At 43.0% G+C, this 24191-nt stretch overlaps 1 protein-coding gene and 1 long non-coding RNA gene across 2 annotated transcripts in view; one reads left to right on the top strand and one right to left on the bottom strand.

Annotated features, from left to right (window-relative positions):
* Positions 1–620: 620 nt before the first annotated feature.
* Positions 621–2814, bottom strand: LOC147602362 (uncharacterized). The gene is made up of 3 exons (XR_015261693.1): positions 2737–2814; positions 2355–2527; positions 621–1536 (listed from the first exon to the last, which is right to left on the bottom strand). It is a non-coding gene; the product is annotated as an uncharacterized LOC147602362 (long non-coding RNA).
* DHRS12 (dehydrogenase/reductase 12) overlaps positions 2773–24191 on the top strand; it is a 28093-nt gene continuing 6674 nt past the window's right edge. The window contains exons 1-5 of the mRNA XM_086771907.1: positions 2773–2885; positions 3445–3578; positions 6951–7033; positions 13735–13827; positions 15151–15232. Of these exons, the coding sequence (XP_086628033.1) occupies positions 2773–2885; positions 3445–3578; positions 6951–7033; positions 13735–13827; positions 15151–15232 (505 nt within the window). The remainder of the gene's footprint in view (positions 2886–3444; positions 3579–6950; positions 7034–13734; positions 13828–15150; positions 15233–24191) is intronic.

Raw genomic sequence — 24191 nt, 5'->3', positions numbered from 1 at the left:
CTTGGAGCTGGCTGGCATTGGCTCTATCGGACAAAGGGGAAGCTTCTAGCAGCTTCTCACAGAAGCCACCCCTGTAGCCCCCCGGCTACCAAAACCTTGCCACGCAAACCCAATACAAGTATTTATATAATATCCTCAGAGAATTTTGTGTGTACTAGGGTAATGCTGGTTCCCAATCTTATATTCAAATGTCTTCCTAACAGTCTTACCTCCTCTAACGTTAATAAGAGTAATATGCTGTAATTGCCCATTACGGCTTAAATCACAAAATATTATGAGCTGCTCCCATTGTCTGGCTGCCGTAACATATTTTTATGTTTAACTCACAAACAGGTTCTGCCATGCATACTCACATCGGTTCGTACCTCAGGGCTGCACTATCTAGCCTCTTGCTGATTACAGTCCAAACGATTTAGCCTGCAAGAAATCCTGTGTATCTGCATATTCCCCATTTACTTTCAGAGGCTGGCAGACTGCAGGGATGTACTCCCCAGTCTATGAGAACACAGACTGAAACTACAAACAAAACACATCACAGTCGTCATCCAGTTTTGCTTGTACTAAGCCATCATCTGAGTGCTTAAGAAATAAACAGGGTAAACAAAGAAATGACAAGGAAATAAACCACAACCTGGTTTATTGCATTTACTCACAGGAACTTCCATAGGGTTTTTGTTTTGTTGGGGTTTGCTAATGTTTTTCAAACTGAAACCATATTTCCTGTAAAGAATGCAGCCAATTCTGTGGAGTAAGCAACTGTGGAATATTATTGTTCTCCTAGCAGCACACTGAGATGCACTGAGAGTTACAAAGCCCAAGGTGAGACATTCTCTAACTAGCATAAAAATATGGGGCAGCACTGCAGTTTTCTACTTGGATATTCATAACAGCAGGCCTGCCCACATAACTCTCTGGTTTTTGCCAGCTGTGTATTTTCCCTGAGCCAGCATTTGAGAAGAGTAACCAGGCAGACTTGTACAGGCTATGAGGGAAAGGGAGAAGCTGAAGAGCTAACAGGTCAAGGGACTGAAGGTAGGAACAGGGGACATTATCTCAGCCTGACAGCAGGATTTGCACAAGCCTAACATCTGCTTTGTTCACAGCAAGTGTGATTATCTAACATCATTATAATAGTCTAGGCTGTACAGTTTTGGTTGCTAATTGCATGTAGTAGGTGAAGATCACAAAAAAAAAATTCCATATAGCTCACAATTACCTACTTACAGACATCATAGTACTTATCTGTAGTTCAGGCTGCCATTCATTTTCCATTGTAGGAAATAACGTTCTGCCACTCAGGCTATTGCCAAGCTGTTCCCTTCGGGGCCAGAAGTCTCCATTTTGAGCATCAGAATCAGGATGAACTGTTTAGAAACACTTCAGTCAAAAATTCGTAGCCATTTCCAAGAACAAAATCAGTTAAAACTGACTCAGGCTGCTGATTGTAAATACATTCTTTTAACAGTTTTAACAGTTTTAATAAGAACAAGCATTTTCAGATTTGGTGCAAAGGTATGACATTTAGCTGGATGGTCTCTGTAAGGAAGAAAACATCACTGTGAAAATGTGTCTTTCTGCCCTCTAAAAACTCTAGTTTCACACACAATACTTAGTACAAGCAGACAGCGCTGAGTTCAAAATTTTTAACTTCATGGTGAGAATATCTTTTGTATGAGAGCCTAATACTTACAGAACATGCTGAGAAAGCAGAAGCCTTGAGTATGAAAGGCCTTTGCCAGAGTGAATAGATTTAGAAAAAGAAGTATCAGGCTACCATGTAGGGTCAGAAAAGTCAGAATATTCCCATTCCTCCCCTATCTCTGCTATTGAAACCAGGTAGATTAAGCTCTTGAAATCTTAGATAAGGTTCCTAAAGTAGCTTCTCTGCACGCAGCCCTGCATACCACAAAAATTGGATGAATTTATCTAGCTTGCACACCGAACTTTGTAAGCACATAGCTTTTAAAGGTGCTTTAAAACATAATTATACCTATAATTATAACTTCCTTATGGCTAACATGGGCTGTCCAGATGTGCAACTCCAAGTGATTCTCTTGGGCTCTATAGCTCCAATGCACATACCAGAAGAACTAAAAACACATTTTAAATTTCACTCCTACTGCAATGGCCACTTGTGTACCCTTTCCTACTGGTGTACTTTACCCTATTAGTAGGAGCTGGGATTTTAATGGGTTTATTTGTTACACAAAATCCTACTTGGCACAGCACAACACAGTTGTTTATGTTTCTGCAACAGCGTCCCTTTGACAACTTGCCGGAGCAGAGGGAGCAGGTCCAGATCGTGTAGCGCTGCTCCCCATTCCCAAAACATGACACCCCTTTTCCAGCCCCACCTGGGTTGACGGCAGCACCTCTCCGGAGCAGATGCCCTGGGGAACTCTCCTTCCTTCCTCCACCACTGCCTTCACCAGGCACAGCCGGGTGTGAACGCCTGGTGCAAACACCTTTACCGCAACCTGGAGGCACCCAGGTTGGGTGGCCAAAAGCAGCCCCCTTTCCTTGCTGCCTAATGAGGAAGTTGGTGAAAATGGAAGGGATAAGAAAAAAACAAACCAGACACCACCGCTGGGGAGGAAGGAGGCACAAATGCCCCCTCCCACCCCCAGATACACACTGCTCTTCCCTCGCACCGCTGTGCCCCCCCCGTTCAGCCGAGGCCGTAATGGCGGCGGCGGCCACGAGCAAGGCAGGGCGGGGCCGCCCCTCGGCCCTTACCTAACGGCGGGCGGGCAGGGCCGGACCGGGCGCCTTATGCAAGGGCAGAGGCGGGGCCAGCAGCGCGGTGGCGGCGGCAGGAGAAGCCTCACCATGTCCTGGTACCGCAACACAGTGTGGTTCGTGAAGGGGCTGCGGGAGTACACGAGGTACGGGCGGCGGTGGCAGCCCCGAGGAACGCGGCGTGGGGCGGCGGCGGGCCCTGCGGCGGGGCGGGCGCTGCGCTGCGGCCAGGCCGGGGGCGTTTCCATGCGACCGAGGGCCTTTAATCGTTTCGGGATGTTGGTTTCTTTTTTTTTCCTGTAGTTTGAATCGACGCCACCCCACTGCTGCCGGAGCGGACAAATTTCAACGCCTTATCTGTGAGACCTGCCCGGCATCGCGGCCTGGGCCTGCCCTGCCCTGGGCGCTCACAGCTATCCGCCCGCGGGCTGCAGCCGGGCCCCCTCCCGAGTGACAAAGTGTGGAGTGACAAAGTGTGGGCCGTGTGGCTTGTGGCAGGCAAACGCCTCGAGTTGTTGCTACATCACTCCTTGCAGTGTCACTGGCATTGTCCGTGGCCTTTCCCACGCGTACAGAGGGTCATCAGGAGAGGGGGGGTGTTTAGCACATGCTGAGCTTGCGAGGGGAGAGCGCTTTTCAACCCTCCCCTGGCTTTTTTGGAAGTACTCTCTTCTAGTTTCTCATGGGTGTCTCTCATTTTTACAGGAGCGGCTATGAGTCTGCTTCCAAGCACTTCAATCCAGCTGACCTGGAGGTGAACTTGGCTGGAAGATCCTTCCTGATCACTGGCGCAAACAGTGGCATTGGCAAGGCCACGGCCAAAGAGATAGCAAGGAGAGGTGAGCTGGGCCGTGATGAGGAGCTCTGAGGGGTCCTTACAGAGCAGATGGGAGAAAGCAGGTTTGGCCTTCCAGTGCAAACGCAAAGATGCAGCTCCCTGGGATGAGGGCTCAGGCGTGTTATTTACCAAGGCTGTTAGTTTGAGTTAAAGGGTTAAGAATGATCAGTGCTGTGAAAACTGGAATAATGAAGCAAAATTAGTGGAGAGAATCTGCAAAGTGTTTCTCAAGTGCATGTTTACCAAAACTATCTGTGTTATAGTGGCATCTAAGGATGTTGGTGATGGATCAAGGTCTGTTTAATGCCAACTTGGTGCAAATAGCACCAAGTTTGGTGCAAGTAGCGCTGAGTTTGAACTGTTTGAACTGTTTTGAAGAACTTACAAATGTATCATATGTTGAAAGGAAGCAATTGGCTTTGCTAAGCTGAGATGGGAGGGTATAAAAAAAGCAACATAGTTGTGCTTGATCTTAATAACTTGGAGTTTATGCCCTTTAACTGATTACCTGCAACCATTTTTTTCTGCTGCTCTTTATAAGCATGGAGATGGTATGAACTGGAACTAGCTACTGTTGAAGGATAAACCAAATTCCTTTCAGGGTGGACGAAGTAATTCCTATTGCACAAGAGTGATAGGAGTTTTGGCATGTAGAATAAAAGGGAGAAGCTTGCGGCTCTTTACTCTCTCTTTGGCTGCTTAGATCTTGTAACTATCTTATGAAGGAAAGTGGTTTCTTGGTTAAATTAAACAAATTCAAAATTATTAGCCTTTGGGTTAAAGATCCCGATCAGTGCCAGTATGTGATTGATTTCAGGTTTCCACTGCAGCCATTATGTATAATAGCCTTATGTAAGTATTGCCTTGTCTGGTGACTGTTTTGCTTGCACATGGTCATGCCTACCAGGTTTTGCAAGCTGTCAAGCTGACTGGATGTGCATAGGATTTGGCCACCATGTTTATCTAGTATTTGGAGCCCAAAGAGCAACCTTGGGCTCAGACTGCTTATCTGATACCTTGTGTGGGCATTGCTTTGCATATGAAGTTAAAATGGCTTAACAACATCTTCCTGATCCTATCCTCGCACATGTCGCTCTGAAACTCAGTGTCAACTGTAGGGGCTCTGGCTTCTGGTTGAATCTCTTCAAGTATATACGATGACAAGGAAATGAGGAATTCAGACTCAGCAAAAGAATGTTCCTGATCAGCTACTCTTTCCATGTATTTAATTTGTACCTGCACACATTACTTGTGCTGTCCCATGTGTTTCAAGGAAAGCTCTTTAAACATCTGCAAATGAATCTCTTCTGGGATCTGTAATTGGGATCTGTAATTAAAGCCCTCCTTTGCAGTAAAGCCTGCGCTCACTGTGAGAGTGGCTGAAGATGCGAGCACTGGATGCTGCTCTTCTGATTGCCTTTTTTCTCACTCATGAAATCTGTCCTTCCTGGGGGAAAGATTGTCTTTCATTCTGATCTGTATATATTCAGTGCCTGTCTGTGCATGGTTCCTTCCATGCGTGGTATCTGTGTAACACAAAGTGAAGGTGAAACTGTACTGAACATCAATTAGTGTCATTTGTATGATTGTGCTGGGTTTGGGAGTTTCCCACTGCTGCCTGCAGTTGTGCACTTGGTAAAAGCAACCCAGCCAGTTCTGGCAGTGCGGTGGAGAAATCGGATGCTGTTAGAAAATTTCAGAAGCACCTTGAGGCTTGTTGCCTGCCTGCATCAGCTGCGTGCCAAGTATACTTGCTGTAGTGGTGCTCAGTGGAAAAACGGAGACAAAAAATTTCTTTATTAGACTCAACACAGGCTGTGCAGTGTGTAACTGCTTTATCCCTAGGGTAGACTTGGTGTCTTGCGTTTGGGTTCTGGGCACTAAATGAGTCGTTTTTTCTATTATTAATCCTTTGGGATTACATTGCTTGAGCCTTCTAGTGGTGAACTACTAGCAACCTCTAAAATGCCTTTAAGAATAGGTAAAAGTAAAGAGTGCAGGTATTCTGTGACCGAGATTAACACATTACTTGATCAGAGAATACAAAGCATTAAAAAAATACCTATGTGTGCTTTAGTCCCCTTTTTGAAGGCTTTCTTTAATGTGGCTAAGTTATCAGGTCATGGTAGGTATCCAGACCTTTGAGAGGAGCCTTGCCCTGTGTATTCCTTTCATAGAAAAGTTGGTTGGAAAAGATGTCTAGAGGTCATCTTGTCCAGCATCCCACTTGAAACAAGACTGTTGCCAACACTAGATCAAACCAGCCATTGCTTTGTCTCACTGATCTTGAAACTCGGGAGGATGGAAATCATGCAGTGTCTTGGGACAGCCTGATTTATTCAGAAGAAAACTAGTGAAAACTTTTTTCTTAATATCTGACCTGAGCCTCTCAAGCTGTGGCCAAGGTCCTCGTCATTTCTCCCACTGACGAGAAGAATTCTGATATTTGGCATTTTTGTTTCCTTTTCACAGAGCAATTGCAGTCACTTGTGTTATTCAAGCCTTTTACTGAACTTTCTAAGGCATGTGCCAAAAGAAACTTTTAAAATACAGATGCCTTAGCTTCAATTTCCAGTGAAGCTCTGGTATTTTATCACATTAAATATGATGTGCAGGCTTGACAGAAAATGGTTTGAGCAGACAGTACCTAGAGTGCAGTGGCCTTTTCCATACATGTGCCATTGCGTGAGGACCCTGTTACAGCATGATACTTTTTCCTTCCTCCTGCCTTCATAGGGACCAGAGCTAAGCAGAAATCTTCCAGCTTTCTTATTATATCTACCCTGTAGCTTTTATTTGAAGGACCTTTACCTCATTCTTTTGATGGAGTCTGTTGGGATTCCTGGTGTGTCTGATCTGCCTGATAGCACTGCTGGGTCGGTGTCTTTTGGGAGGAATTTGTCCCTGAGAACACCCCAAGCCTGGTGGTCCTGGGACTGCTGTGGGGTGCTGTGGCCCTAACCAGCTCCCTGCTCCCCAGCTCGTCAGCAAGTGTCACGGGAGCCCTGAGAGCTCCGCAGACGTGAGCTTCAGCAGCATTGATGAAAAGCCACCGCTCAGCTCTTGGCAGCAGAGAAGTGGGACTGTTGGCTGTACACAGCTCAGGAACACTCTGCCTGCTGGGAAGCTCCTGTGGTATTTCAGTGACCATCTGACCAGTGTTGCCACTGCTACTAGCAGGCTATAGATTTCCCACAAACTGGAGTGCAATCACAAAAGTTTTTTTTTGTTTCGTTTGGATTGTATCGAAAACTAACCCCAAACAAGAACTGCAAATTGCATATCACTTCCTGGCCCTCCCTGTTTGCTGATTCTTCTTCCAAACACAGTTACTAATCAATTATCGAATGTATTTCTTGTCGAAATCCACCAGGTGGCACGGTTCATCTGGTTTGCAGAAATAAGGAGCGGGCTGAGGTCGCCAAAGGAGAGATAGTGACAGAAACAGGCAATCAGGTGAGTTGTTTTTCAGTCTTTTGTTTCCTGTTAGCAAGATTGTTAATGTTAAAGAAGTCAGAGGCCTTGAGGTATTCTGTTGTGTCATTTTGCTGTTGTGTTTTTAATAGTATTTTCATACGGACATGGAAACATCTAGAAGTTTATCATCCATATGATTTGAAGTGATTTAATTTCACTAGGTGATCTTTTCTGTGATTAATAACATCACCAGCAGCATGCGGGTTTTTTAATGTTTGCTGTTGATATGTTTTGTGGTGTCCTACTTACTATTCCTAACTATGTGGCTAAGGCTTTTAAAAGTTAATGCATTGCAACACTCTTGCAACAACATTTATGAGTTTACAGCATTGGAGTTGAAGGTTTTATGTGTCTGAATAACACGCTCTTGATTTGCTAAGATTGGCTGCTCTGTGAAGTCCTCTGTTTGGTCCTAGTTCCATGCCCTACATACTTTTCCCATCACTTTTTCATATAATATCTCTTATTTTCTTCCTCTCTTCTGTTACATATTCTTTTTGCTTCTGCATCTATCACTCTGTAGTATACCCCTGTTGCAGTCACTCTTGCTTTTGCTGATTATTCAGGAGGGTGTGCTTATGGAGAAGTGTAGTCATTGTCTTCTATCTTGGTGTACTGGTTTTGGCTAGAATAAAATTAATTCTCTTCATAGCAGCTCCTATGGTGCTGTGTTTTGTGACCAAAACAGTGTTGATGACACACCCATGTTTTAGTTATTGCTGAGCAGTGCTTGCACAGCATCAAGGCCTTTTCTGGTTTTAAGGCTTTGCTGCCTTACACTGCTGGGAGTGCACAAGAAGTTGGGATTGGACACACTGGGACAGCTGACCTCAGCTGACCAAAGAGATATCCCGCATCATAGGGTGTCGTGCTCAGCAATAAAAGCTGGAGAAAGAAGGAGGAAGCAGAGGAACATTTGCAGTTATGGTGTTTGGCTTTCCGGATCACTGTTGTATGTGATGAAGCCCTGCTTTCCTGGGGTTTGCTAAATGCCTGCCTGACGATGGGAAGTAGTCAACAAATTCCTTATTTTCCTTTGTTTGCACACACGGCTCTGCTTCACTTATTAAACTGCCTTTATCTCAACCCACAAGTTCTATCTGTTTTACCCCTCTGATTCTCTCCGCCATCCCACTGGGAAGGCAGTGTGTGGTTGTATGGGGCTTAACTGCTTACCGGGATTAACCCACAACACTTGGATGGAGAGCTGTCTTCGTTTTGAATAGTCACTTGGCTCTTGAACACAGTATTTTGATTCCAGTAATAGTTTTTAATGTGGATCAAAAATTCTGAAGAATTTTTATGGTTAGAGATACCATATTGAGTAAATTTCTGCTCTTTGGTTTCAGCTCCCTAGTGTGACACAACACACTTCTGTTCTTTAATGGAGGTGAATTAGATCAGTCCTTATGTAGAAATAAATACTTTCCAGCTGTCTATAACTGTGTAATCCCATGGCTATAGTAATACAGGTGATTTTCTGTGTTACCTCCTTTTCTAGCTGCAGTCAGACAGCCTGGGAAGAAGGGTGAGTTCGATGACCTCTGAAGGTTCCTTCGTGTTCTGTTTTCTGCCATTTGGTGAAATGAAGCTTGAGGCAAATAATGTTCTTCCTCTAAAAGCAGCATAGTTACTGCATTTCCACTTTTTGGTAGGCTGCAAACCTGTAGTTTCTCTAGTCATGAAAGAGTCTGAGAGCACTGCAGAACTTGTTTGTGACCCTGAGGACAGGGGACTTGTACAGAAAGCAGCATTCAGTGAAGTGTTAGATGAGCTGTACAAGAGGCCCTGTGGGACATATGACTGCACTGGCAAGAATAATTTTAATAAGGAGTCCACAAGAACATCCTTCTTTATAAGTACTCATTCAGAAGCAATCCAGGAAGATAATAAAATGCTTTATCTGCAACTTGACAAGCTGTATCCAGACTTAACTTGCTCTTCCTCATCATCTGGATGGACATCCTGTTGTAGTATTATATGCCAGAGATTTTTTCCATCTTCCACAGCAACCCATGCCAGAGCTCAGTGCTGAAATGGAGTTATTATTTGGCAGGCACCTGCACCTAGGCCTGGGAACTGGGAAGTTCTCCTAATCTGTTCAAGTAAATCTAGTCACGGAGATTAGGTCTCACTTTGAAAATGGCTTTGCTACCATCAAGGGCTTTTATAGGAAATAGGCCTGTGGGTCCTTTTTCTGAGCTGGTGTGACAGTCTTCAGCAGATAAGTGTTGATTTAGATCTTTTTCAGTCTCTGAAATCACTTGTAATATTGAACATCTGCCAAAAAACCTTCTGCTTTTCTGTTCCAGTAGATAATGGTAGTAGCTTTAAAAGTGGAAAGCTTTTACAGAGATATTCAGTTAGAAACAGCAGAGCAGTGTCAAGTTTTTGGTCAGAAGTTAACATTGCAATGAGAAAATTCTGACCTAGCTCAACTAAGGAGCTGAAATCCAATGGCTAGAGAGAAGTCATGTGGTTTGTATCTGCAGGGAAGCAGAATTATAGGCGGAGAACAGTGCCTTACAATTTTCTCAGCTTCTTCACTTATCTCATTTGCTTGTATAATAAGTATTTAAAGAAACAAGCTGGAAAGAGAGAAGGTCTCTCAATGATTATTTGTTGTTCTGCATAAGAACACATCCTCTGTATTATTTTAGAACTGCCTTTTCCTGGGGTACGTCATGAGACTATCTGTGGTGTGTCTTTGAAACTAAGTGCTATCTAGGAGAAGAGTAGGAGTTGACGTGCTTTTTGTATGCTGATAAATGCCAGTGTGCTTGAACTAGGTAGAACACAAATCTACAAAAAGCAAGAGAATTGCCTGTAACAAACAGTAAAAGGTTTTTGATGTTTTGGAGAGAGGAAATATTTCTAGCTTTAGTGGTTTAGAAAATTATAACTTTGTGCTCCTGTCAGGCTTTTCCTTTTCTTTTTTTATTCTATTGCATCTGCGTCCCTGGCCATAGTATTTCAAAATGTTGCAAGACTGTTGTGACATGGACTGGCTAACAAGGATGTAGCAGTTAATGCAGCAGTTAGCATGGAAGGGGGTCCAGAAGGCACCCGACTCTCTCAGACAGCTGGAGTGCTCTCCTGCCCTGGATGGAGTGACTGTGCCTGGCACATGGGAGGCTGGCCCAGGCAGAGCTCCAGGGGAATGATGTGGCAGATGTCGGGCTGCAGGGAATGACTCGTACTTTTCCCTGAGCCCAGGGCAGAGCATGATGGTGGCCTTATCTGTTGGGTTCTGCTGGTGGGTTCACCTGGCTGTGCTGCCAGGTGAGAGCAGAAGAGCAGAAACCCCACATTGCCTGGAAGGAGAGACTGCTAGAAGCTATGCTTGAATAAGCGGTGGATAGAGACTCCAAAGATGGAGAGGAATGGAAGCTTGTGACTGCTGGCAACAGAAGGCAGGCTCTTTCTCTGCCTGCAGATGTGCATTTATAGGATATGTATAGTGCCATGGTAACAGACGAGGAAGAACAAGCTCTGTCAGGGGAGCTGTTGGAGCCAGATGAGCCTGAACTGTTGTTGGCACTGGGAGGAAGCAGTGGGTGATAATGGCTGGAGGCTCTCTCCTGTGGGGGATGGAGGCACCCACTTGCAGTCTTGGCTTAATGTCTTGAGAGGTTTGTCACTTGCTGGAGACTCTACATCTAGGCTATTGTGGAGAGTCTGCTGAGGCTTGTTGGACTAATACTTCTTGTTGCACAACCACGTGAGCACCCATGACATTGTGAGGAGTGACCTTGCGTTCATCAGGAGTGCTTACAGAGGATGAAGGGCATGGGGGCCCAAGTAGTGCTCTCTTAAATCCTTCCAGTGAAAGGGAAGGGCTTAGGTAGGAGCCTACACACCCTGCACGTCAACGCCTGAATGTGCACCTGATGTCACTTTGGCATTTGTCACTTTGTCTTTGGCCTTTATGACCTCTTTGACCTTTTCTGCGAAATGGGCATTGCTGAGCAGGAATGACAAAGTAGAGCAAGAGTATCTTTGCCAGCAGGTTTGCTAAGCTAGTGAGGAGGGCTTTAAACTGGTTTCACTGGGGGATGGTGACCAAACCAAACATGTCTAGGGGACAGTAAAATATAGGAGGCTCTCACAGTTTTAATGTGAAAGTGACGTGACTGGGAGCCCATCTCAGATGCCTGTATGTGAATCCACATAGCATAGGAAGCAAACAGGAATCCATGTATGGTTGCAGAGCTGTGATCTCAGTGGGATTAGAGAGGTGTGGTTGGCATGACTAGAGTGCTGGAGTGGATGTATACAGGCCCTTGTAGAAAGGGAAGCTAGGAAGACAATGAGGAGGAGTTGTGCTCTGTGCAAAGGAGTGGCTTGAATGCGTGGAGCTTTGCTCTGAAATGGGTCATGAGCCAGCTGAGAGCTTATGGGTAAGGCATAGAGGTCAGATCAATGTGTATGATGTCATGGTGGGTATCTTCTACAGACTGGCTGATCAAGTAGAGGAAGTAGGTGGAGCCTTTTTTAGAGGGGTAGGGAAGCCCAGTGATCACAGGTCCTGGTACTCATGGAGCACTTGCGGGCAACACAGCAGGGCATAAACAATCCAGGAGATTTCTGTAGAGTGTTGAGGGCAATTTTTTGGTATGAGTGTTGGACAAGCCAGATAAGTGTGATCTCTGCTGGACCTGCTATAAATAGAAGTCTTGAATAGCTGCCTTGGTGGAATTGGCCATGAGATTGTGAAATTTAAGAGCGAGACAGGCAAGAAGAATGAGTAGTAGAATTACAACCTTTGGTTTTAGGAAAGCAAATTTTGTCTTTTTTTTATGGATCTGGTTGGCAGGATCCTATGAGAGACAGCCATGGAGGGCAAAAGGCCTTGGGAAAGCTGGTTGATCTTCAAGGAAAACCTCCTCAAAGCAGGAGGTGCTTCCTGTTAACTGGAAAAAGGCAAACCACTCATCTTCAAAAAAGGCAAGCAGGAGTTGGGGAACTACAGGACGGTTAGCCTCACCTTGCTCCCCAGGAAAACTATGGAGCAAATCCTCATGGAAGCCATGAAAGACAGGAGGGTGACTTAGAAAAAAACAGTGTGGATTTATCCAGACAAACCTGGCCTGACCATCCTGATTGCTGCCTTTAGTGAGATGACTTTGCCTATGGACAAGGGGAGAGCAGTGCTTGCCACTTTCCTTAACTTTGCCAAGGCTTTTACACGGTGTGCCATAGTATCTTTGTAGCCAGTTTGAAGAGATGTGGTTTTAACTGGTAGATGACAAGCTTGGTGGAAAACTGTCTGAAACATTTGGCTTAGAAAGTGACAATCAACAGTACAAAGCTGATCTTTAACAATTTTTTAGTGGCATCCCCCGTGAATCAATACAGGGGCAAGAATGGTTTAATGTTTCTTTTAACAATGTGGGAGATGGAGTGAAATGCAGTCTTTTGTCAGATTGCAGATGATGTCAAGTGGGAGGTGGCGGGGGTGGAGCTGGAGAGCAGGGCTGCTGTTCAGAGGGATTTAGCAGGTGAGGAAATGGGCTGACATGAACCTCATTAAGTTCACCAAGAGCAGATGCGCAATCCTGCCCTGGGATGGAGTAACTCCTTGGAGCAGTACAGGCTGGGATTAGCTGGCTGGAAAGCAACTTTGCAAAAAAGGACCTGGGGGTGGCAAGTTGTCTCTGACTGAGCAGCGTGCCCTGGGGCAAGGAAAACCAATGACAGCCCAGGCTGTACGAACATGAGTGTAGCCAGCAGACTCAGGGAGGTGCACCTTCCTCTCTGTTAAGCCTTTATGAGATCACAACTGGAATCCTGTGCCTAGTTTTGGGCTCCCCAGGACGAGGAAGTCATCAATGTACTAGAGTGAGTCCAGCGGAGGGCTGACAAGGTGACAACAGAGATGAGGCATGTGATGTGCAAGGAGAGGCTGAGAGGGCTGGTTTTGCTCAGTATTAAGAAGAGAAGGCTGAAATGGGTCTTGCTGTAGTCTACAGCCATGTGATGGGAGGGTGTAGGGAAGGCAGTGCCACATTCCTCTTGAAGGTCTGCAGTGAAAGGATGAGAGGCAGCAGGCATAGATTGCAATAGGGAAAAAGTCAGACTTAGACAGTAGAATTTTTTTTTTTTTCTCACCATGAGGATGATCAAACACTGGAGTGGGGTGCTCAGAGAGGCTGGAGAGTCTCCAGCTTTGGAGATAAAACTTCCTTGGACAACCTGATCTCAGTTACCTGCCTTGAGATGGGGGTGGGACCAGGTGGCCTCCAGAGGTCCCTTCCAGCCTACATTATGCTCTAATACTGTGACCTTCAGCATTGCTTTGGAAAGCCTCTTTCAGCTGAAGAGGAAGGTGCTATATGAATTGTTTAAACAGATGTTTTGCATGCCTTGCAGTATTTTTCTAGTTCTCTGCTATGCCTGTCTGTCACGTGTATTTATTTAGGTAGGGCTCTCTTTTAATAAATTTGGCATTAAAAAGCTATGGCTCAGAAACAACTGAACCAAGTGACTAAGCATGTTTTAAGGACTAGAATTAGATTTCCTGGTTGTGCATGTTAACCTAAGTGTTTTAGATGTATTCTGGAGAGAACATTTTTTCACACGGCTTAAAATACCTTTTCACCTAGACAGGCCTTAGCAGTGAACAGGGACTCTTTGCTGTCCCTGTTGATTATAACTTGCCTTTTTTTTTTCCCCTTTAGAATATCTTCTTGCATATTGTGGATATATCTAATCCCAAGGAAATCTGGAAGTTTGCTGAAAAATTCAAAAATGAACATAAATTAAATGTGTTGGTAAGTTTGCGTACTTAAATCATGTGTCTGTCTTTGGAGTGCGTAGCCTATGAATTTGTCCGACAGGTAGTCTAGACCTCACAATTTGGCCCACAGTATTCTGCTTAATTTTCTCTAAGTGTTTTTGCAGCAGTCTCTGTGATCTGTTTGCTCTTCTCCATTCTCAGTTCACACATACAGATATGATACAAAAAAAGAGAGAAAAGCAGTGATTTTTAGCTGCATCTTTTGAGGTTCTTAGCACACATTTTCTGTTTTACTTTCATTACTAATAACGTTGTCTCTCTTAAAGCTAGACCTTCTTAAAGATTAAACTTTTATAGAAAGTCTAGTTAGGGTAATCTAAGACAGAGCCGGTACTAAAACTGAGGCACCTGGAGCAGTTGTTTGGTGGTTACTAGATGAGGACATTCTGATGGAAATGGGAAAACAACTTTTGAGGAGTGACAATGAATGAGCAGGAATATATGTAGGGGCAGATCTCTTTTTGAGGAGGGAAATAAAAGCTGGAGATTCCTCTGGAAGGTAAGGCAAAGAAAGCAGTGTGTCTGAGAATATGCTAGCAGCACACAGCTTGCAAGCTTCTGACTGTTCATGAGGTTTTACCTTACAGAGGATCCATGCTATGCGGTGCAGTGCTGTTTTAGCAATATGTAAGTCAGGTGGAGTATCTGTGCAGAATTACTAGGCAGAGAGAAAAGCTGTGATCTCTACAACCAGGACACAAAGTCAGTATGAGGCACCTCTGCTGGTTAGCTCTGCGCTTCTCAGGGCTAACTAGGCTGCAGCAACCTGCTGACATGGCTAGTCTGACAAGTTTGGAGCTAATTCATTTAGTTTACTGAGGGTGTGATTTTCTGTGGACCATTTTACTGCACATTGCACAGCTTCCCATAGTGAATTTTCCCGTAACAGAGAATACATCACCACATAGCATAGATGATGTGGGGTCAGTGTGGACTCTCAGATGAGACTAGCAAACTACACGCCATATTTATGTTCTAGTATCTACTCTGCAACTTGCATGTTACTTTCTACAAGAAAAGAGTTTAAAAACATGGAGTAAGGCACTAAGAGTCCTGTTGGCTTTTAGTTTAATACGTCTGTGGTGAACCATTTATCTGAAGATCCTTTCCTTTGTGGAAAAACCTTTGTGATCAGTGACAGAGTAGTGTGACGTGGAATAGCATGGTTTATTGAAACAGTTTGTAGCTTTGTGTTGCAGTCTCAGAAGACAGCAAAGTAACACGGACTGCTTGCATATATGGTTTTGTTTGTAGATATTTGTGTAGATTATTTTTGTTTACTGGAGTTGTCTTACAGATCAACAACGCAGGATGTATGGTGAATAACAGAGAATTAACTGAAGATGGACTTGAAAAAAACTTTGCAACAAACACTTTGGGTGAGTATTGAAGGCCCAGGTCTGAAATACACTTATTTTGGTTACAGAAGTGTGTTTTGTAGAGCTGTGTTCATGAGGTATGACCACAGAGGGGTCATACCATTGCTATGCCAGGGAAGGAGTAGGAATGGAAAAGAAGAAATATTACAGCTTGTTTGGAGTGTGACTTTTTAAAAAATTTCCCAAGTTTTCAGTTGTTCTTGTATCAGTGCCTTTATTTATCATAGCAGCAGTGGACAAATGCGGATGAGATTTAATTAAGTTGATTCTGAAATTTGCAAGAAAACTTTATTGCAAGGAGTTCTGCTAATGATACTTTCATTGTAATAAGTGTACTTCTGTGTCTTCGATAGAGCTCGGAGCATGTTCATGTATTTTAAAAGACATTCAAACCTTTCTGTAGACTTGAACAGCCTTGTTTGAGGTGACAGAGGCACTGTGTAGGAAGACTCTGCCTTATATAGTGCCCTGGACACTCTCGGGGCACTCCACATATAAGGGGTGTTTCCCATGAACTGTGTGGTGGAGGTATATGAGGGACAAATTAAGGGAAGTGAATTAAGGGGGAAAGAGGAGATGAGGGTGAGCAGGGAAGATGGTGAGCAAAGTGGAAAGCTCCCCCATAAAAGCTGTGGAAAAGATGTGAGCAAACAGCCAGCCAGCAGACAGAAGAGCTGTCTGCTCCCACTGATACCTGTAGGGCTGAAAGCTGCACCTCTTGCAATGAGAGATGTGGTGCTTGCATCAACAAACAGTCTTGTCACACTCTTTCCCTGCCTCCATGCAGGGTAGGTGACTTTCCCAAAAGACTAGCTTTAATATATTCAGAAGTGGCACATGAAAGAGAAGCTGTGCTACTTCGTTTCTGTGTTTTCCTCCTGTTCATGAATATCTGGGATAAGGAAGGAGAAAGCTTAGGCTATAAAGATCGGGCATTTATAGAACTAATATACCCTGGAAGCCATTCTTGGAGTTTATTCTTAGGCTTTTTCCTGTGTTTCTTCCTTAACTCCTGTTTGCTTTTGAAAACTAACATTTTAGGTATAAACGTCTTGTGCTTAGCTGATATGGTGCATACAGCTTGGTTGTTTTTTTTTTCTGCAAATCTGACTACATTAAACTGGCAATTAATTCAAATATAAAGGCACAGATTTTTCTTCAAATTAATCTTCTGCTGACATTCTTCTGTTTCTCCTGGTCAAAATTCAAAATGAATTTTATTTTACCATCAAATTTCCCCTGGCTGCAGAAGTACAAGAACTTCTACCTTGAGAAATTTATTCACCTGAAATTAATTTAACCCTCTTGTGGTCTTTCAAATAAAAATCCAGCAATGCACAGAGGCTTCCAGAGAGAAGCAGATTGAAACAAAAAAAAGTCTGAGCATGAAAGCATGTTTTGGTTTAGTTTTAAATGTTGAGGAAATTAATTGCTGAGGAACTGTACTAGTGCATCACTTGAATTAGATTTTATCACAGCAAATTCTGCTTTCCCAGCTGTAAATCAGCCTCACTAGGGATATACAGCTGCACAGAGAAAGCTGAATTACGATTATAGTGAACTAGGGAAATGCCTGTATTGTCTTTTATTAATGTTATTTATAGATCTCTTTTATTTATTTGTGTATCACTTGCTCTATGACTAGAAGAAGATCAAGGAGGTGATTGCACATTTGAGCAGATGAGGTGGATCAGGGAAGTCATCCTCTGCTAACCAACTTGTGCAGAGTTCAAACAGGGGTTGGGTTACTTGTTGCCTAGAGAGAACCAGTCTAAGCAATAAGGATTAAATTTTGAAGCTTTTAAAACTGAGTGGGACTTGGTTGAGCCAGAAGAGGCTGTCTGTGCAAGAGAAAGCACTGGTCCTTCATGTGTCTCTGATCTGCAGGCATAGCAGCTATCAACAGTGCAGATTTTTTTCTTCGAAGTCAGAGATGGGGTAATAAATCCTATCTGCTGGAGTCATAGTAGGAGAAAGCTGTGTGGAGAAATAGATGTCAGAGTAGATGCTGTGCTAAGTCATTTCCCTAAGCACTAGGTACCTTTGGGTGTGCTTTACTTTGGAGAAGTTATTTCTGCATCAGTAACTATCTGTGGTTATAGGTTCCCAGAACAAAAACTTGGCTAAACTAGATATAGCTAGTATATAGGCTGACTGTAAACTTGAATGTGGTCTGAGAGAACAAACTAAATTCCTATCTCTGCCTCTTTCCCCAGAAAAGCTAAAGTCCGAAGGGTGACATGGGGTCAAGGCCCGCGTTTTGAAAATCTGCACTTGTCCCCCTCAGCAGCAGCATAGAAACCATAACTCATAGCTGCTTGATTTCTGCAGAAATAAGATGGAATAATACTAATTTTTCTTTTCCAGATCTTCACATGCAGGGTGTTCTTTCCATCTTTCTTTCGCTGTTTGTTTCCATCCTGAATCTTAGCTCTGGTCTAGTAAAGGAGTATGTAGGTTATAACTATCTAAAAATACAGGACTCTGAACTATAACATGCTTTAAATGCAGGGCGGAGTCTTTCAATTCTGTATCTGATATCTGATTAACATTTATATAAGCTGTAGAATTGCTCATTTAGGTGTCTAAAATGCTGTGGAGCTTTTAAATCCAGGCTAGGAGTATTTTCTTCTTGACTGGTTTGTTAGTCTGTTTTCGAGACTGATGGATGTTAGAATTCAGTTCTAATTGATAATCTGACTTGTGAAACATACTTTATATCCTGATCTTTTCTTGGACATACATGGGGCAAAAATGAATGCATAAGTCCACTGGTAGATAAGATGAATATGTACAAAAATAATACTGGTTAGACTAGAAAGTAAACTTCCCTTAGTGTGAAACACCACTGGCTGGCTAATTGAGAACAGGTCACTAAAATAGGAGGTGCAGAGTCCTCTCTGGTGTTGTCAGAGTATACGGGTGGGTGAAGGTCATGAAAATGCAAAGTGCAGGTAGATAGTTCAGGCTTTTGTGTTGTATTTGAGTTCAAACTGTAGACTGCTTTGAGCAGGCAGTGGCAGCCGTATCTGTGCTGGTGCCTGGCATCTTTAAAATGGGGCTCAGGCACAAACGCTGTGTAGCTTGTTGTGGTTCTGTTGTTGCTGTCACATGAAATATATTGCCTTTTTTTCCCCTGCTAGATCCCCAAGAATTGTTGCTCTGGCTGCTGGAGCTCAGTGAGGGTGTAGAGAGCAGAACAGATACGGAGCACTTCAACTGTAATGGGGAGCTGCCAGTCCTGATGGGCAGATTTTATTTGTGTATCCTTTAGTTTGTGTGTTGTTGCTCCTACGTTTCATCCTGTGGGCTGGCCTTGTGCTCGGGATTGTATCCAGGATCTAGGCAGTGACAAGCAGTCGTTTCTTTTGATGAGACTTGCAGACTTCTGAGCCAGCACTTCTTTTTTTTTTTATTATTTAATTTACTTGTTTTAGTAAAACTCTCAACAAAGACTATTCAAACTGACAGTATTCAGTTATTTTGGAAAAAAAATGTCAGCATTGGTAGGCAAGCGGAGGCAGCAGAAGTATGTTCTTATTGAAGCACTATCACTTTTCCTCAACATGTCTTGCTTGACGTGGAAAAATAGCATATATGTTACATTTCTATTGCTACTTACCAGCCAAGAGGAGGCTAAAACACACTTAGAGGTAAATAAATGATGCTCCCAGTATGCATCTTTTCTTCAATCTAATGTGCTCTCATGTTTTAATAATGTATCCATATACGTTTACTCTGCGTGCAAGAAGAGGTAGGGCCAGAGGAAACGATGCTTTTCTACCACAGTAGTACAACCCATCTATGGCAAATTGCCTAAGCTGTATGGATGTTTGTCAGTCTCTTCTCTACACATAAACCGTACCTGACTGGTGTTTCACACAAGCCAGCATTGCCTTGTGGACTGTCAGGCAACTCTGGATACCAGCTGTCAGTCTGCCATAAGGTCAGTGTCGATCTTTGGCAAGACAACCTTACCTGTGAAAAGGAGATTATCGTACTGATTTTCTTTCTGAAGAGCTTTGAGACTTGTGGATGAGAGGTGCTACGTAAAACAATAAGGTTGAATATAATTGCACATCCACTAGCTGTACTGAAGCCTAGGTTCCAGGACACAGAGGAACCCTTATTGAGCTGAGCTTTGTAATTCAAGGGAAATGTAAACCTTTGTTTTGTCTTTCATGTTCATTAGCTCATCCCCTACACTCTCAGTTATTGCTAGTGTGGTGGAATTGGACCTCAGAGGCAGCACACTAAAATATTAATTCCTGATCTTGTACTCAGAGACATCCCTGAGTCTGTTTTGCTACTTGGAACTGCATAAATTGAAGGCTTGAAAAGATAACCAGGTCAAGGAATAATGTCAGTTTGTTCTTTTATTATTTTTTTAAGACTTGGACATAAGAAAAGCAAGCCAATTTAGCTGATTTTTACCAGATGAATGAGCCATTGAAATCTGTACAGTAAAAGGGTTCTTTTTTTTTGTTCCCACTTTTTTCACAGTTGAAATAACACTGTTCCTAATAATACTGCAAAGCTCAGGCAGATGGAAAACTTCACTAAGTGTGGTGCTGGCTGCCTGCCTTTATCTGAATGTTAGCAGATTAAAAACCTCACCAACAATTTACCACTAATTGCCAGATAGAACATCAAGCAAAAACTATTCTAGAATCCACCAAGACATTTGGGTCTGCAATAATTGCACAATCAATTAATTTGATGTTATAAACAGGTAGTGGCTTTACAATATTACTTCTGCTGAAATTCTATTTTTTTTTTGTATAAATCAATTTTCAAGTACGGGTTTTCAGGTCACTTTAAATCTGTAAAGCAGATAGGAGTAAGTATTCATGTATTATGATATGTGGTATATGTGATATCCTGTTGATTTCCAAGTCTGAAATATCATAGAATAGAACCATAAAATAGTTTGGGTTGGAAGGGACCTTTAAAGGTCATCTAGTCCAAACCCCTGCAAGGAGCAGGGACATCCTGAAGAGTCTTCCAGGTTTTAGCAGGCTAAAGCTGAGTTACACCACCAGCATTTTGGAAATCTGCCTTCATAATGTTTGTGTATATTTTCTGTTAGGGATAGTCTATGTTTTGCTTAGTTTCATGTTCTAGTACAGAAACATTTGTAACCTTCTATGGGGAAGACCGCTGTAGACTTCTGTCCCTTGCACAGGGATAGCTTTCACTTTGGTTATGCTGTAGTAGAGATGGCCAGATCCACGGTGAGCTAACTGTTGCAAGAACATGCAGAGCTACCTTCCCGCAAAACCTAACAGTAGTGTTTTCCATAGAGTCGCCTCAGCTTCAGGTCATGCAAAAGGTAACCTAATTTTATTTAGGAGTTCAGGAAGCGGACAGGCTCATTTTTTGTGGTTTTTTTTGGGTTTTTTTTTAAACAACTTCGTATACAAATTGAATGTTTATCTCCTTAACAGCTCCACATTTTCTACACTTGCATCATTAAAGTTTCACTCTGGGATTGTGAAGCCACTGAATTACTGCTCATACAGGTTGACAGAGGAGTTCACTGTATGGAGTTAAAACTCTGTTGTTAATTAGAGCACAATATCAGATTACTCAACTAAATTGAGAAGATCTCAGAGCAAGTGAACTAGTTACAAAACAGGCCAGAGGGGAATGCATGGTGATTCATTTTTTTTTGTAGGGGGGGGGAAGTGGGCAAGTAAACATGAAACTTAAATGAACATTAATGTGATCAGCACTTGGGAGGCAGTGTGCCTGAACAAAGTGTATTCTCATTAAGTGCTATGCTCGTTGCTTTTACTGGAATTACTGTGTGTCATGCACAGACTGACAACCCGCACTGTCTCATGTGCCATATGATAGAGTTCGTTGAATGGTGTGTAATGGTGGAGTTGCTGTTTCCTTATAGGAAGGTTTTAATTATGCTGTATTATACATGATTTCCTATTATGTGAGCTCAGCTTCAAGACATAAAACTTACAGGAATTTTTCCAAAGAAAAACAAATGTTGAGAGGATGTTTATCTTTAAAAGACATTGTGCACTGATCCCAGGAGCCTCCTTAACTGGAGAAGACATGGCCAGCAAGTACTGTGTCAAACCTCATTACGCGGAACAGGGCTGTAGCTTGTCCAGTAGGTTTCACTGTTCAACTCTTCACCTCAGCAGAGTTCAGCGAGGGCAAGATGAAATCCTGTACGTGGGAGTGATAGACTGGATGGTTCCTCATCCCTCTTCTGCATTCCTGCTGCTTCTGAGCAAGCTCCCGAGTTCATCTTTGCTGGACTCCTTTGTGGCACAGCAAATACTCCTTTTCAAAGGGAAGTGTTGTGTACCATTTCACTGCATTATTTTTTTTTTTCCCCCCACTGTTAAATCAGTGGGAGTCAAGCTTTCAGGCCATGTAGACCAAATACCTTCCAACAGCAGGAAAAGGTGATGTATAACAGTCTGGCCTCTGTCACGCAATTGTAGATGCGGGTAGTGCAGCCATATGTCCAGCACTGCCTTGTAGGTGTACTCATAGCTCCTGCCTGCTGCCACTGAGATGCGTTTGAGAGTCTGCTGCTCACGTTTCTGCTGTGTGAGTAATTCAAAATAGCCTGCTCATTTCACAGGCACTCAGACCTGTGGAAGAAATGGGCCATAGTCCAGGAGAACTGTTTGAACAGAATCATCCTGCTCCCAATTGCCATGTGTCCCAGAGGGCTCTCAGTCCCCCCTCTGTTGTGGGTACAACTGCTGGGGAACAGGCACTGGAAAACATGGTGGCCTCAAGGCTGAGCAGCTCCGTTTACAGAGTATCTGCTTGAGACAAGGACACGCTTTCTCCAGAATACCCCCAGGAGTATTAGCAGTTCTTGTTTTCTGGGAAAAAAGGTCTTATTTTGTTTCTGGCAGAATCTCGAAGGTCCTCTCAGGGGGAGGTCAGGATCACCAAGATACCCAATGCTTAATGCTGTTCGGTGCAAGGCACGTCACTGTTGATCATCACCTTTCCCTCCATGCACCTTTGTGTTCTTTCTTGGTCTTTTCAAAAGACTAAGTTGAAAAAAAAAAACCTCAAAAAAATCTGTACAGTTTGAATACAGTGATAATGAAGTATTAAGCACATTTTATATGCTTTACCATTTTTAAGTAAGCTCTATGGGAGGAGGTTTCTCCTTTAACAGACAAAAATTATTTTTCTGTGAAGGAAACATACTGGAAAGCTGAAGTATTCATTTTGGAAAGGCAAATGTCCAGTACATTGATATTAATAATCAATTATTAGCAAAAGAATAAATAACTTGGATGTTGTCTTAATTTCCTTAAGTGGGGAGGAAGGGGTTGTAGTCTCTTTTGCCAAATCAGTCTTGGTTTTCCTTGCAAAAGAAGCTGTGTTTGGCAGAATACGTGCCATGAGGTACAAAGCTGAGCCGGGCTTCTACACTGGCTGGACTTCGCGTTGTTCCTATTGGTTTCAGTGTAACTATCAAACTACGTGCCAGCTTTTATGTGAATAAAAATATGGACGTTTCAACTGATGATGATGTATTCCAATCAACGATATACCTTATTAAGAAGGTATATCTGTTCTACTGTTATTGTACTAAATTTCTTGTCCATGCTGTTTTGCCTGACAGACCAGCCCAGGCAAATAAGAACATGTAATATCCAAGTGTATCTGTTAAAGTACTAAGGAGTTTGTGTTCCAACACTTAAAATGGGAACAACAGTTGGTGAAATATTTAGTAGTGGGAGAAATGAAACGCTTCAGTCTTAATGCCTAATGCATTGCATCTCTGTGTGTTTGGAGATACTAGTGCTTGCCATAGGAAGCTGGGATTAAAACTCCTTTTTTGCGCTCTGTCTCAAAGCAAATGAGCAAGTGGTTTTGTGGGGCAAAAAGACTGAATGCTCTGGCTCTGTGGGATTTACTGAATTCTTCATAAACTTGAGGAAGAGAGGAGACGCTGGCTTTGCAGTTAGTTTGTGGTTTTAAATAAGCACATAAACATCTGACAAGCTGTAGTTGCTGAAAGCAGAATTTTTGGCATTGAACATTTCTCTCATCCAGCTGGAAAACAGAACAAACCCCGGTTGTTAATGAGGCAATGTCAATGCAGTCATCTCTGCGTCCCTTTAGAATTAACAAACCAACATGAAGCCCCTTAAAACTGTAAATTAATCTGCAGGACGGTAAAACCAAACATCCTCATAGCTGGTGCATTGCAGCTCTGCCTTTAGGAAATGCAGCTTATTTAACCAAGACATGATGTTACTTTGCATTTGAAGAATACATAGCAAATCAAAATCTAATCCAGACTCTCAGCTTGTACTGAAGTGATTTTTTTTTTCCCTTTACATTGTGGCAGTCTCCCCTGACAATCAGTGGTAGTTCTTGTCCTAATGATGTCATCGTTCAGTCTCCTCACCACTACAAGGGGAGACGTACGGGCTCTTTTTATTCACTGGCAACTGCCTTTGCCTGCACTTTCTGCTGAAGACAGGCTGCATTTACTCATCTGCTGTGCATTCACTTTATTTGATTTGCCAGGGTTTTAAATATATTGTGTGCATGTGGATGTCCCTCTGATTATATGGAGAAAATGAAGACTGTTGTGACTGACAGGGGAACTGAACAGTTTGTTCACCAAGCATATAACACATTTGACTGTGGTGGTGTATTTATAAACATGCTGTGTTTTAACTGGGTGATCTCATTGCCTCTGTGGAAGAGAGGTTATAAAGACACATGCTGAAGTCTTCATGTCAAGTGAAAAACACGGCCTCGGTAGCTCATGGAAAGAAATACGTTTATCACTGACATAGAATTGTTGAACTAGAGCCATTTGTGAAGAGACAACAGAAGTATTATACTTCACACAGAAACTTGAGGGGGTAGGTTAATTTTGAATTAAACAGATTTTTTTTTTAGAAATACAGTTTAAAGGGGAAAAAATTAAAAATGTCTCTGAAGA

The sequence above is a fragment of the Chlamydotis macqueenii genome, chromosome 1, assembly GCF_036417535.1.
Source record: "Chlamydotis macqueenii isolate bChlMac1 chromosome 1, bChlMac1.mat, whole genome shotgun sequence".
Classification (NCBI taxonomy): domain Eukaryota; kingdom Metazoa; phylum Chordata; class Aves; order Otidiformes; family Otididae; genus Chlamydotis; species Chlamydotis macqueenii.
The sequence above is the reverse complement of the archived record's forward strand: the minus strand, read 5'-3'. Positions and strand labels throughout refer to the sequence as shown.